General features: G+C 31.5%; 2 protein-coding genes across 2 annotated transcripts; one reads left to right on the plus strand and one right to left on the minus strand.

Moving 5' to 3' along the window:
- Positions 1–1,915: 1,915 nt before the first annotated feature.
- On the plus strand, positions 1,916–2,188 carry LOC113850530. Its single transcript, XM_027481098.1, has one exon. It carries the CDS (start codon positions 1,916–1,918, stop codon positions 2,186–2,188), a length of 273 nt encoding a protein of 90 aa, XP_027336899.1.
- Positions 2,189–3,535: 1,347 nt separating this feature from the next.
- Positions 3,536–6,774, minus strand: LOC113850539 (probable serine/threonine-protein kinase At1g54610). Its single transcript, XM_027481109.1, has 6 exons — positions 6,589–6,774; positions 5,859–6,170; positions 5,174–5,395; positions 4,875–4,969; positions 4,178–4,292; positions 3,536–3,865 (listed from the first exon to the last, which is right to left on the minus strand). Exons 1-6 carry the CDS (start codon positions 6,757–6,759, stop codon positions 3,536–3,538), a joined length of 1,245 nt encoding a protein of 414 aa, XP_027336910.1. The 5' UTR covers positions 6,760–6,774.
- Between the last annotated feature and the right edge of the window lie 7,433 nt (positions 6,775–14,207).

Consider the following 14,207-nt stretch of genomic DNA (forward strand, 5'->3'; position numbering starts at 1 on the left):
TTTATTTTTTATTTTTTATTTTAATAAAAGGATCCAACTTTTTTTAAATTACCACTAATTAATTTTTGTTCTCTACTATCTCCTTCACTCTCCTAAAAATTTATAAACAATTTTAACTATTTTTAAATATTTTTTTATAATTTTTATCCACTAATCCACTATCAATTTCAAATTTAAAAATTAAAATTTTAATTTTAAATTAGCTTTTATCTATTATCTTAATCTCCTACAAAATCTAATTATTAGTTTTTTTTATTTTTATTTTTAAATTTTTAAATTTTATTTTGTTATTTTGGAAAAAAAAACTTGGATAAAATTGGTTGTTTATAGTGAATTAATCTCTTTTTAATTTTTTTTTTAAAATTAATTTTAAACATTTAAAATTAAAAAAATTTTATTAAAAAATTAGTGTGTTAAATATATGTAAGTGTAATAAATCATTTGTTTCAATAAACTACTACCATTATTATTTCAATAAATTTATTTTTTTTCTAACCTTGAAGGATTATTTGGAAAGGAGAGTTTTGGAGGGGAGGGTATAAGTTTATATTTTAAATAAATATATTTAAAATTAATATTTTTAAAAATAAAAGATATAATTTAATATAATAACAAAAATTTAATATATTAATAATATATTTGTCATTATAAATAATATATAATTTATTTAATTTAAAATTAAAAAATATGTCCTTTCTTTTTTTTCCTCCAAAAATCTCCTCCTAAATCTATCCAAAAATTTTTTTTTTGCAAATCCTAAAAAACTCTAATTTTTTAACCCTAAAAATCATAAATTTTTCTTTTCTTACAAACTTTAAAAATTCTTAATTTTTTCTAACCCTAAAAATATTTCTTTTTTTCAAATCTTAAAAACTTTATTTTTTTTAATTAAAAACCATACTTTTTTTAACCCTAAAAATCTTTCCTTTCTTGTAAACCTTTAAAAATCTAATATTTTATAATTATAAAAATATTTTTTTCTTGTAAACATCGAAAACTCTAATCTTCTTTTCTAACTTATAATCCTAAATTCTAGATCTTATTTTATATATATATATTAACAAAAAGCTTTAACTTTTCATCATTTTTTATTTTCGATGACTATTAATCAATTTTGTCTCTATTATCTTTTTCACTTTACTGAAAATTTATAAACTATTTTAACTTTTTTTATCTAGTAATCTATTATTGATTTTTAATTTAAAAATTTAAATTTAAAATTAATTTTGATCTATTATCTTAAATCTAATCATTACTTTTATATTTTTTAAAATTTTAAAATTTTGTTTTATTATTTTAGAAAAGTACTCAGATAAAATTGCTTAATCACGGTGAATATATATATATATATATATATATATATATAAATTTTAAACTTTTAAAATTAATAATTTTTTATTAAATTACGGTGTTAAATACATGTAAGTTTAATAAATAATTTTTTTTCAATAAATCACTGCCACTATTATTTTTATTATTTAAATTCTGCTTTAAAAACTGAAATTAAGAAAAGTAAATAAAGCTTTCATACCATCAATTTTATAGCTAGCAACAAATGATGCTCAGAGCTGTAAGTAAAATTGTTAAAAAAAAAAATCCATTTACAACAAAATAAATTAAACGCTACCTAAATTACAGTATTTCATGTAAGTCTGCATGCGTTAATGACGTCACAACTCAGAAGCATTTCATCATGGAAAAGCTTTACTCACCCATGTCTCGGACTCCACTATCTCATATTGTGGGAAGAATGTTAATTAAAGTACACACAGACCGCACTAAGTATAACCCTCAGACACAAAATCCATCAAATCCAAATGGTTGCCTCTTTAAATTGGAATCGTTTTGATATGAACAATTAATAATGCCTTTGTCTCTCATTTTGTGGATGAGCCTCAAACATTTTTATTAGGACATGGAGAAAAGCAAATCCTTCTCGGCCTATCATTCCAGCTGCTACCATGACATGAGGGTTGGGTTTGAGGATCGATCCAATTCTTACAGCTTCAATGGTCCAAGCATCAAAGAAGATGTTCTGGCCATAAAGGGTAACCCAGAAGTCAAAAGGAGAAAAAGGGTAGCATCCTATAACATGTACACCATGGAGGCTAAGCTCAAATCCTCCTTTCGCACCAGTTTCAAGTGGATCAAAAACAAACTTGTAGTCGACTATTACGACGATGAGTGAACTAAACCATAGTTCGCTTCTATTTGCTTATTTTTAATTATTAATTGTCCTTTGAAGTCGTTTAGCCTGTGCATTTTGGCGAGCTTATAAAAAGCATGTGATAATAGTAAGTTGATGCTTTTTAGTTCGGGTGTCGCGGGCATTCAATATATAGGCTTGGTATTGAGATCAAAAATATAAATGAATTTAGGCTTAGATTCGATTCACTTCTACTTTTTTTTTCTAATGTTTTCCAATCCCTATAAGCTTGTAGGACTTTTTCTAGAAAAATAGATTTGTGTAGATTTATTTCTTAGTCCCTAGTTTTGTCATGGGCTTTGAAGCCCGTTTATTATTAAAAAAAATGTTTAAAAAATAATTTTATTTTTTTTTGTAAAATGTTTAATTCATTTTATAAGTTTTTAAGAAACTGAGACCAATTCCCTCCCAAAAGCTAGTTAATAAGAGGAAAATTACTCAAGCTCTTGAAAAGGTTTATTCATACTAACTAAATTTTTATAATAGTAATAGAATGTTTATGAATAGTAAAAACATTTCTTAGATAAAGTATTATTGCATAAATATATGTATAAAGTTTTTACTCAGTTTATTTTCGACCAGTTTGAACATTGGTGTCCAAAAATTAATTCGATCTGTTTTTTTTTTTGTTTTTTTTTTTTTTCAATTTAAGCACCATGGTCTTCACCTTTTCAGTCTCATCGATCTATCGAGTATAATTTTTCACTTTTTCACCTGCATTGAAAATCAAGTAACTTGATGACTTGCATGTTTACTCTTGTTTCTTTGTCATGCTTCAATCATAACGGAAAGAATTCCTAATAAATAAAAATTCCAGATTGAATTCAGAGGAAAATGTAGTCAACGCATGTTCTAACGTTAGCATGTCTCATTATAGAAATGCAAATGCTATGTGACTCTTTATTTCTCTATCAAAAAATTAATATCTGTTTAATTGCTAAGCTGCAACATGTCCGCAATATGTAAAAACAAATATAAATGATAAAATAAAACTTCCAAATCACGCGAAGCAATTTGATCTAGATCGAGGTAGTCAAATTCCATGGCCCAACATTTTATTTTTTGAGTTATTCTTTAATCTTTAATAAAAATTAAATTTTCGTCTCGATAATACACATAATAAATATCAATTTTAAATGTTAGTATATCGAGATAAATAAAACTCTAATTTTAATTAAGTAAAAACACTAAAAAATATCCATAATACTGTAAATAAGTTCAATTTTATTTAATAATGTCATCATAGTGAAACTCTTTGTAATGACGTAACAAAAAAGAATTAAATGATAATGTAAAATAAAGATAATGTTTAGAGTGAGTAGATAAAAATTAAATATTTTTAGGTGAGCCATAAAGGTTTGATAGCTTGTGTGGATCAAGTCGAAAATCCAACGTGGAAAAGGACCTACGAAGCTGAGCAAATTCGTTGCCTTCATTGCGGTTGATCATATCTATCATAGAGGCCTGTAAGAGAACACTATAGTTCTTTATGTTCTTAAGAGCATTGGGATGGCCATCTGATTTGGGGGATTTTGTCCCACTAGAGAGAAAAACTGGGGACAGAGATGCATTCATAAACATTCTTGAGCCCAATGATGTGCTGCTACCACTATTGCCCGTATCATGACTTTGCTTCTGCAGTTTTTCCAAATTCTTCTTCTGTCCAATCCAATGTACAAAATTTATTATCTTTGTCATCACTTAATGCTAACCAGAAGAAAGGACTCTTATAAACGATTTATCTAACTCAGGAATATTGCATGTAATAAAATTTATGTAATATGTTTTATTAAGAATTATGAAATTCGATGTAAATAATTTTTAAGAAAAATTTATTATTTATGAGTTTCTTCTATGTACAATATTAAATAAATTAAAAAGACTAAAAAATGCACTATAATATATATCCATTACATAATCCATAGCAGAAGGTTGTTTTAAAAGGATTTACTAGTAAGTGTGGTGACTCACCTCTTTTGACGATTCTGTATCTCTACCAGGTTGTTCGGTAGTTTGATTCTTTCCTGACTGACTAGCATCACTTTTCCTTGTTTGAGATGGTTGCCCTCTTTTAGAAACCCTATGCCTATGTCATGAAAAGCAATATACTTCAATATTTGATTTTTTTATATGAAATTTCAGTATAAAAAATTACAAGAATATGAAAAAATTTCAAAAATAATTAAAAATATTCATCCAATAATAATTTATATAGTACTTGGAACTTTTTTTTTTTATTTTCTCACGTTTGAGTTCCCATTTTTTATAATTTTCCAAAAAATTTCATATTTTAGTCTATATTATTTTTAAATACCATATATAAAAAAATATTCCTCAATATTTTCAGTCCTATGATTATATGAAAGCCAATTAAGCACTCTGTTGCTATAAAAAAACACAGAACTTAGTTCTTCTGGTGTCAATGCTTAGAATGTAGAAATACCACATGTGGAGATCGCCTTGCTTTGTTTTGTCCTCTACTGACTACTATATATAAAAGAAAAAACTCATTCCAGTCTTGAACTAATTAATTAACGGTTATAAAAACTTTAAACATCCAAAATTAATAATTTTTTACCAGCAAAAAAATTATTCTACTTTTATATTTTTCTAATAAAAATTTATTAATTAGAGTTGAGTTAACCAAACTAATTTATTAATAGCATACCTTCTGCGTCTCTTGGTTTGGGAGCGTTCATCCTCTTCTTTGTTGATTACTGGTAAAGCTGAAGGGTCACATGCTAATGGACTACATTTGAAGAACTGGAAGCAGTGAAATTGCAATTTGGGAATGATATACATTGTTAGTATACTTAACGATGATCAAACATGCTCCAAATATTCTCCACTCTTTATTACAAGAAATTTTAATTAAGGCATTGTCAAAGAAAAGAGCATCAATAAAAACAAAATGAACTAAACAGAAATTGAAGAAGATGCATAGTTAGCAATGGCAGAAAAACTGACTTCACTTTGGAGAGCAGAGGCAGCGCTGCCACGATTTGCAGGGTCGAGATCAAGAAGTTTAGTCAAAAGACCATTTGAAGAGGAAGGAAACTTCTGGAAGCTTTCTTGGTAAATAGGTTTGTAAGGTTGTGGGGCCCGGTAGCTTGTTGTTAGCTTCAGTTTTCTAAAGTAATCCTCTGAAGGTGCACCAAATAGTTTGAAGATCATGTGAAGCTGTTCCACCTATGTATAGAACATCAAATGCTTTTTTATATTTCCGAAGATTTTTATAATAATGTTCAATAAAAAGATGACAACAGTTGATTTCTTTTTTTATTGTTCATTGAAGATATCTCTAACTCAGACTAGGAGACTAATCTCTTTCAATTTTAGATATCAACAAAGTGAATTTTATCTATCTATTTGAATTAATTTTTCATCACCAAAATGGATTTTGTTTAGTAAAGTTGACAGTTGATTGCATTTATTTGATTGCTAATAAATTAAACTAGCAAATATTTGCCCGGGCGTATGTTACCATGAATTAAATATATTTTAACTTAGTAGATAATGTTAGATGCATAGGATTATATTCATTTAATTGTCGTATTTTCTTAAAAGCAAAACTAGTTTTGAAATTGAAGTAAATATCTGAACTTGATATTTAGAAGTATTATTGACATTATTCATGTGGTCCAACTTTTACCTCTGTTCTGCCAGGCATAATTGGTCTTCCGACAAACATCTCAGCCAACAGGCATCCTACACTCCAGAGATCAATGCCAATTCCATAATCGGTTGAACCTAAAAGAAGTTCTGGTGCTCTATACCAAAGGGTCACCACTCTATTTGTAAGGGGCCTTTCAGCATCAATTGAATTTGCAAGCCCAAAATCCGCAATTTTCAACACCCCTCTTTTGTCTATTAACAAGTTTGAAGCTTTGATATCTCGGTGCATAACTCCCCTCTCATGACAGTGCTGGAGCCCAGAAAGCAGCTGCTGCATAAAGCACTTGATCTTGTACAAAATAAAATTAAGAAGAAAAAGACCGCATTAAATTTATTTCACAAGTGTTGAACAATAAATAAACAATTTAGAATGTGATTAGCTAAGAGTAATATTTTTTAATTACTCTGTCATGACAATATCATTTCCATATCAGCATATGATATTATTACAACCTTTTTCTAACAATCAACCCATTTATTTAAACACACTCTTTAGTACACTTAACCTAATCGGTAATCTTTTAAAAACAAAGTAAATTTTTAAAATTAATCAATTTACAATGCTAATACTTTAACTTTTTAAAAAATAGACCAACTGTATCTACAATATAAAAAGAAAATTAAGAGAGTGCATTGCTAGCATTTTCACATATCTCAAGTTATAAGTTTCTAAATGTGTGAAATATTTAGAGAAATTACATTCCAACCTGTGGATCGGTGAGTTTCTCCCCGGGTCGGGTGATAATCTTGGTCAGATCCGATTGCATGAAATCAAAAACTAGATAAAGACTATACTGCATCCTTGATGTTGCTAGTCCTTCAAGTTTGATGACATTGGGATGATCCAGCTTCTGCAATATCATGATCTCTCTTGCCATAAATTTTACACTTTCAGAATCTGTCGTGTCAAACCTTACCTTCTTTAAAGCAACAATCTTTCCCGTGCCCTTTTCTCTTGCCTTGTACACATTGCTATAAGTTCCACGTCCAACCTGTAAGACCCAAAATGACCCGGATAAAATGTTTTCCAAACTCAACTCCAAGTCTTAAAATTTTAGTTTTCCTCTTACATATCATGTCAATTGCGCTAATTAGTGTGATTAACTATGACAATGCAGCAATGTAAGATGAATAAATTAGGCAACCATAAAAAAATGTTGCTTGTGTTGGTATTAACTAACTATTACGTACCTTGGCGAGTTTTTCATAGGAATCAGCGCTCTTAGGAACGAGATTAGCCAAAACATTTGTGGGGATATTATCGACTAACCACTTTGGCCACCCCTCCACAAATTCATATCTAGCAACTTTTTTCTCTCCAATATCCCAAACCTTAGTCTTATTTTCTTGGGCAACATCCAATACTTTACACTTCTCTTCTCTAGCAACCGGTTTTTCCTTGTCACTCTTAGTAGCTGAATCCTTATTATCATTAGTACTATGCACACTCACTCTCTGTGCCTGAGTCTCCTTTTTCATCCATTTTTCCACATGCTTAGAGGAATGTGTGTGGCTGACAAGCCTCTTCCCTTGCCTATTGTGTGGTTTCGACCTCTCAGCTTTGCGAGGGGAAGAATTAAACTTGCCAAAAACGCATCCCATGAATGGCAGATATCTCTGTTTCGGTAACAACCAGGTGACAGTAACATGTCATAAAAACTAGCTAGCTAAATTAATGAGTATTAATAATGATAGAAACTAAAAGGGTACGAATATTGGAAATATTATATGGTATAGAAGGAGATGAACGCGGCTAAACCTATGCTTTCTCCGTCAACGGTGACTGAGAGTGAGAGAGACACGAAATCTAATGATTGGATTATTCCCGAGACCAACATATCATAGGAAATTTGGAACTATGATACTAACGACCGGCACCCTAGAATTTGTTTCCTGACAAGACTGGCGTTACACACACAACACAACTCAAAGTAATATTATTATTTTTTCTCAGAATTGGTATATTACAAGGTACAACGATAATACACATTTCAAAAATCTAATTAATATTTGAAAAAATATTTAAGATAAATGTATAATATATTTAAGAACTAAATAAAATTATAATTAATTAATATTATCTAAAATTTTTAATTAAATAATGATTAAAACAAAAACTTCTTTTAAAAATAGATAGTTAAAATAAATAGAAGCAGCTCAGATTTATCCGTTCAATTGTACTAACATTTTTTAATCCACTATTTTAAAAAAATTATTTGATGATATTTCATGCTGAGTCAGAGTTAGTGACCTTGCCAATAGTAGTTAGCTTCAGGTTCAGTAATATAATCTCAAATAAGGAAAATGTTGAGGACAAGTAAATTTTCAAGATTGCAAGAGAAAAACAAAGACAATGCAAACTCCTAAAGGGTAGAGTCCTCAGCAGCTCTAATATTTGCACATGACGACTAGCAGTTATTACTGTTATTTTATATGCATGTACTTTTACTGTTATGTGTTTCCCTGGCAGGCCAATTTCCTTCTGCTTGTTTTCATTTCTCTGTATTTTCAGTATTTGTTTCTATTTGTTCAATTTCTTTTTCTTTAATAGACAATGATCTTCAAAACTCATTCGGAGCTACCGTCAATCAAATCCACCGATAACATTGTCTGTTTTTGCAAAAACTTCTTAGCTGGCAAGCCAAAATCAAATTAAATTCTGAAGAGTCATTCTTTATTTAAATAGAACATTATTTAAAACAGTAATCTGCAAATTAAAACACAATAACCAGAGCAATCATTTGATGAAAAAAATCAAGTATCTATTTAATCATGTTTAACTTAAGACCTTTTTCATCATTAATGTACGTGAAGAAAGCAATATCTCTCTATCTGTCTTTGTTTTGCCGTGTGCAATATCTTATGGCAATCCATTTTGATAATTAATTTTTGTAACACCATAATTGATATAAAATGAAGCGCAGAATAATAGTAAACCAAGGCTTTCTTGTTAAATATCACTTTAAGCCTCATGCATGGAATGGCCTAGGCCTCTTCTAACAACTAGAGACACTACTAAAATAAATTAAAATTAGAGATGTCCAAATTTTCTAATAAAATGGTTAGTAACAAATAAAAGTTTATGGGCATCGTTAATTTTTTAGAGAGAAATATATATTCTATCTCTAATTATGAAAAAAGAAAGAATTACTCTCAAAATATTAAAAATTTATATTAAAATTAAAATTTTAAGTACTTGATAGTGATACTGTAAACTTGAGAGAGTATTCTATACTTTTTTTAAATTAATGACTGTGATCTTTATAATATTTTAAAGATAAGAAAGTACAATAACATCTTTTTCAACTAAACTATTAACTCTATTATCTATCAGTATAAAATTAAGAATTACGATTGTTTCACGTGTAAGAGATGATATTAAACTCTTTTAGTTACAAGGAATATCATAAATTTTATCTTATATATGTGAAAGTAATATGTGTTAAAAAGTATTTTCAGTAAAAAAGGAAGGCTCGCGCACAAGAAAGTGAGAGAATCATTTCTTTGAGTTCTTGCTAGGGTTCCCTTTTCTTAAGGGTTCCTCGTTTGCGTTGTAGCGTTGTTTTTCCAGTAGAGTTCAAGCTTTTCTAGAAGGATTTTTTCCTTAGATAAGGGCTCTGAGGGACCAGATCTGCTATGGAGCGTCTCGAGGCGAAGAAATGTTCGCCTGAAGAGGAAGATCTTATGAACTAGAGCAAGAAAAAGGTGAAAGTGGAGACAGATTCATCAACTAATGTTCTAGAGATAGCGATGCAAGAAGACGATTCCTTAGATCCTCATCAACCCTAAGTATTTTCTAATCCTATTTCTGTGTCTCAGTCGTACAAAGATAAAGTCATGGAATCTAAAGATTTAGATTTTAGTAAAAAACCAAATCATTAAGTCTGATATGGAAGACTTTAATATTTTTTCTGATGAAGATAACTCTGATATAACCAACGATAATAATCAAGATCTTTGTCCAAACCTAAAAATTGCTTTAGAAGATTACAAGGCCTGGTGCTCTCCATGGAAAGGTACCTTAATAGTTAAACTGTTAGGCAAATCTGTTAGTTTTAACTATTTGAATCAAAATTAGGTATTATTTGGGGGGAAAATGGCCCCTGAAAATTTTAGATTTGAATAATAATTTTTTCTTGGTTAAGTTTAAGCATATTGATAATTATAAATTTGCTCTATTTAAGGGGCCCTGGTTAATTCTTGACCATTATCTCCTCGTCCAGAGGTGGAGACATTTATTTAGGCCTCAAATTAATAATCTTAGGAAGATTACTACTTGGGTGCGAATCCCTGATCTACCCCTAGAGTTATATAATGAGAAATTTCTATAATAAGTAGGAACTTGCCCAGGATCTATGTTGAAAATTGACCCTCATACCTCCTTGTTATCTAGAGGTAGATTTGCTAGGATTTGTGTAGAGTTGGATCTTAGGGAAAAGCTTATCCCTTCTTTTAAAGTTCTAGGACAGGAGTTTAAAATTGAATACAATGGAACTTGCCTAGGATCTATGTTGAAAATCGACCCTCATACCTCCTTGCTGTTTAGAGGTAGATTTGCTAGGTTTTGTGTAGAGTTGGATCTTAGGAAAAAGCTTATCCCTTCTTTTAAAGTTCTAGGACAGGAGTTTAAAATTGAATACAAAGGACTCCATCTTATTTGTTTCAATTATGGTAAATATGGCCATAGCCAAGATTCTTGCCCTGAAATTCTTATCCCTAGCTCTTCTCTTACCAACACACCTATCAATTCTAGTGAACCAACAATGGATAAGGATGAAGTGATTAGTTTCCCCTATAACCGTCATAAGGAGAAGGTTCATTGTGATCGGGTTAATAAGCAATTAGTAGAACAAGGCAAATTTGGCCCCTAGATGTTGGTCAAAAGGCCAGTGAAGAAAAAGATAAGCCAATCAAAGTCCGTAAGGAATATAAATCATAGTATCAATAAATATAAAGGGCCCCTCTCAGGTTCAAGATTTGATGTTTTAAGTGACTAATAATAACCTGAATATGAGTATAGATTCTATTCCTTATGTGCCTGCATCCAACCTGGATAATAAGTGTGAACCTGACCTCAACCAACCTAATTTTATTATTCTCAAGACCCAGGAGATGAATAGTAATGAGGTATGTAACGCCCTGAATTTTGTAATATTAATTAATAATTATATAAATATAAATGTATATTCATGTGTGTATTTTTTTATATATATGTTGTGAATATGTATGTGTGTGTGTGTGTGTGTGTGTGTGTGTGTGTGTATACATGACTGGTTGGGTTGAAATGGGTAAAGTGCCTAAGTACAGGGCGAGATACTGGGCTGTTCTCGCTGCAGCGAGAGGATTCTCGCTATAGCGAGAGGGCCCTGGGAGGAAGGATTGAAACTGTCACCTTCTCGCTGTAGCAAGAAAGCGATAGTTTGGGGTGCATTTCTAGGTGCAGTTTCGCTGTAGCGAGAAGGTCTCGCTGTAGTGAGAGGGCGTGTCGCTGCAGCGAGGGTATCTCGTTGTAGCGAGAGTGTCGCGACTAAAAAAGGATTTAAAAGGGGTTAGGCTTCGAGAAGAGTTATTTCTCCCTGTCGCTTCGATCCTTTCATGCCCAAAGCCTTTTTCATCGATTAAATTGCCTCCAAAGCCGTTCAAGAGCTTGATTGAAGGTTGAATCTGTGTGGAGAATGCTTGGAGGTGAGTTTTAATGGTTAGTGTTTCAGTTTTACATCCCCTTTCTCTATTTCTGTGGTTTCCTTGGGTTCTCATGAAGTTTCTCATGTGTTTAGAACGAAATCCGTGAGGGGGAGTATCTCTTGGTGGATTTAGCGTGTAGGACGTCAATCCGAGATTAGGGGGACTCTACCCTACTCTTTGTATGTGATTTATCGTTATTTAGTTGAATATTATGATGTGGCTGACTACAGGATAGGAAATTACTGTGAAATATGATGTGTGCCATGTGCCGTGATATATGAATATTATGTGTATGGATGAAAGAATATGTGGTTGATGAAATTTTGTTATGTATTGCAGTGTGTGAACAAATGTGGACCCGAGGGCCGTGTAATATAGATGAATGTTGTCTATGTGTCGTGTAATGTAAAATGAATGTGGGTCTAGTGCCGTGTATTTGAATGCAATATGGGCTGTGTGCTGTGTGTAAGTATGATTAATGCATGCGTGAATGGAATATGTGTGAATGGGCATGTTAGCGCCATTGTAATGTGCTGTGAATGGTTCAGCGATACACTGGGGGTGTAGGAGATAAAGACGGTAGAAATATCTTAGAGAAAAAGGAGTGGAGGTGACACCGACTGCAGAACGGGTGCACCACGGGCCACACACTCTCTTCCTGACTAGACCTCTAACCATTACCTTTGCTGAGTGACCCGTGACTGCCCACGTGGTATCCGTGAGGCGGGGGTAACCGGCGATCATTTATAGTGTAAATCTCTGATCACAGTGCTGCAGTGAATGTGGCTAGCATGCATATGCATTGGGTTAATGAATTATACTTATGGATGTGAAATGCTGCTTGTGTTTGTGCTTAGTTAATGTATTAGAAATGTTCTGGAGGTGAGACTCTATGTTGACTATGGGTAGTGTAGAGTACTCATCCTTACATTCATTTTTCAGGTAATCAAGACGATCAGCACCGGGCTCAGTGAAGGGGTGGATGGAACTGCTATAGGACTTAGGACATTATTTTAGAAAACTGTTGTATTAGAATAAGTCTTGTAGCGACTGTTTGATATAATTTGTAACATCTTTCTTTATTTGAAATGATTGATGAAACTTGAATTAAAATAGAAATTTTATTATTTCAAAAATTTGTGAAATTTCTTATTTATTAAAAATTAAATTTAAGGTGTTACAAGGTAGGCCTAAATTTCATCCTAAAAAATTTGTTAAAACTAAAAATAAGCACAGACCTGATAAGAAAGGAGGGTTTAAGGATACTAAACCCCAAGATGATGTCTTAGAGGTTCCCAACACACAAGGTAAAGGTCATGATAATAATAACCATGAGGAAAAGGTAATTTTTAGGCTAATGCATGAGTTGCAAAAAGAGTTTAGTAAAGATAATTCTGTTCAGGATATTTTAAGGGTTAATAGAACCAAATGTTGGCAAGAGTCTAAGTCTAAAGTAAGTGAACCCTCTGATAGACCTCCTGACACAAACCTTTCTGTGGAAATAAAAGTAATGTCGAAGGTAGCTAACCATAACACAGGGGTCCCTAAGTTTTCTAATAGTGCCCAGATTAGGAATAACTATGCGAACAAATCTAAGCATCTTTCAGATGCACAATTACATATATCATAGTTTCTCTATGAAATTTTTTTTTAGAATTGTAATCTAATTAGCATTTATAAGTTGGAGTTCATTGCCTTGTTTGAGCCCAGGGTTAGTATGATCAAAGCTGATAATATAATCCATAAAATTAATCTAAATGGTCATGTAAACGTAGATGTCATAAGATTTTCAGGTGGTATTTGGTGTTTATGGAATACTAATAGAATTAAAGTCTCAGTTTTGGCTAAAACCAAATATGTTATTCACTTAAAAATTAGTAACTATGGTGTTAAAGAGTGGATTTTATCTTCAATATATGTCAGTCCTCAAGAACACTTAAGATCTAAGTGTTGGAAGGAGTTAGTTATTGTAACACCCCGAATTTTAGTAATATTAATTATTATTATTCTTTTATATATATATATATATATATATATATATATATTCATATGTGTGTTGATTTATTTGAAAATAATGTTTTATGTGTATTAAGTACATGGATGTGTGTATATATGTGTATGTATGACTGGATAGGCTGAAAATGGGCTAAGTGCCTAAGTGCAGGGCATAACACTGGGTTGTCCTCGCTGTAGAGACAGAGCGACAGTCTGGGGTGCATTTCTAGGTGCAGTCTCGCTGTAGTGAGAGGGTCTCGCTGTAGCGAGATTCTACAGAAACCAGAGTGCAGTTTTCTCTGATTTTTTTGCTGTAGAGTTATTTCTTTGTCTCCCTTCAATTCTCTCATGCCCAAAGCCTTTTTTCACTAATTAAATTGTCTCCAAAGCTGTTCAGGAGCTTGATTGAAGGTTGAATCCGTGTGGAAAACGCTTGGAGGTAAGTTTTAATGGTTAAGGTTCTGTTTCTCATCCCTTTTTCTCTGTTTTCGTGGTTTCCTTGGGTTCTCATGGAGTTTCCCCATGTGTTTAGGACAAAATCCGTGATAGGGAGCACTTCTTGGTGGATTTAGCGTGTGCGTCTTCAATCCAAGGTAAAGGAGACTCTATTCTACTCTTTTGTGCATGAATTGTTATTTTGCTGAAT

Source organism: Abrus precatorius, unplaced genomic scaffold, assembly GCF_003935025.1.
Source record: "Abrus precatorius isolate BTA unplaced genomic scaffold, Abrus_2018 Scaffold10, whole genome shotgun sequence".
In the NCBI taxonomy this organism is placed as follows: Eukaryota; Viridiplantae; Streptophyta; class Magnoliopsida; order Fabales; family Fabaceae; genus Abrus; species Abrus precatorius.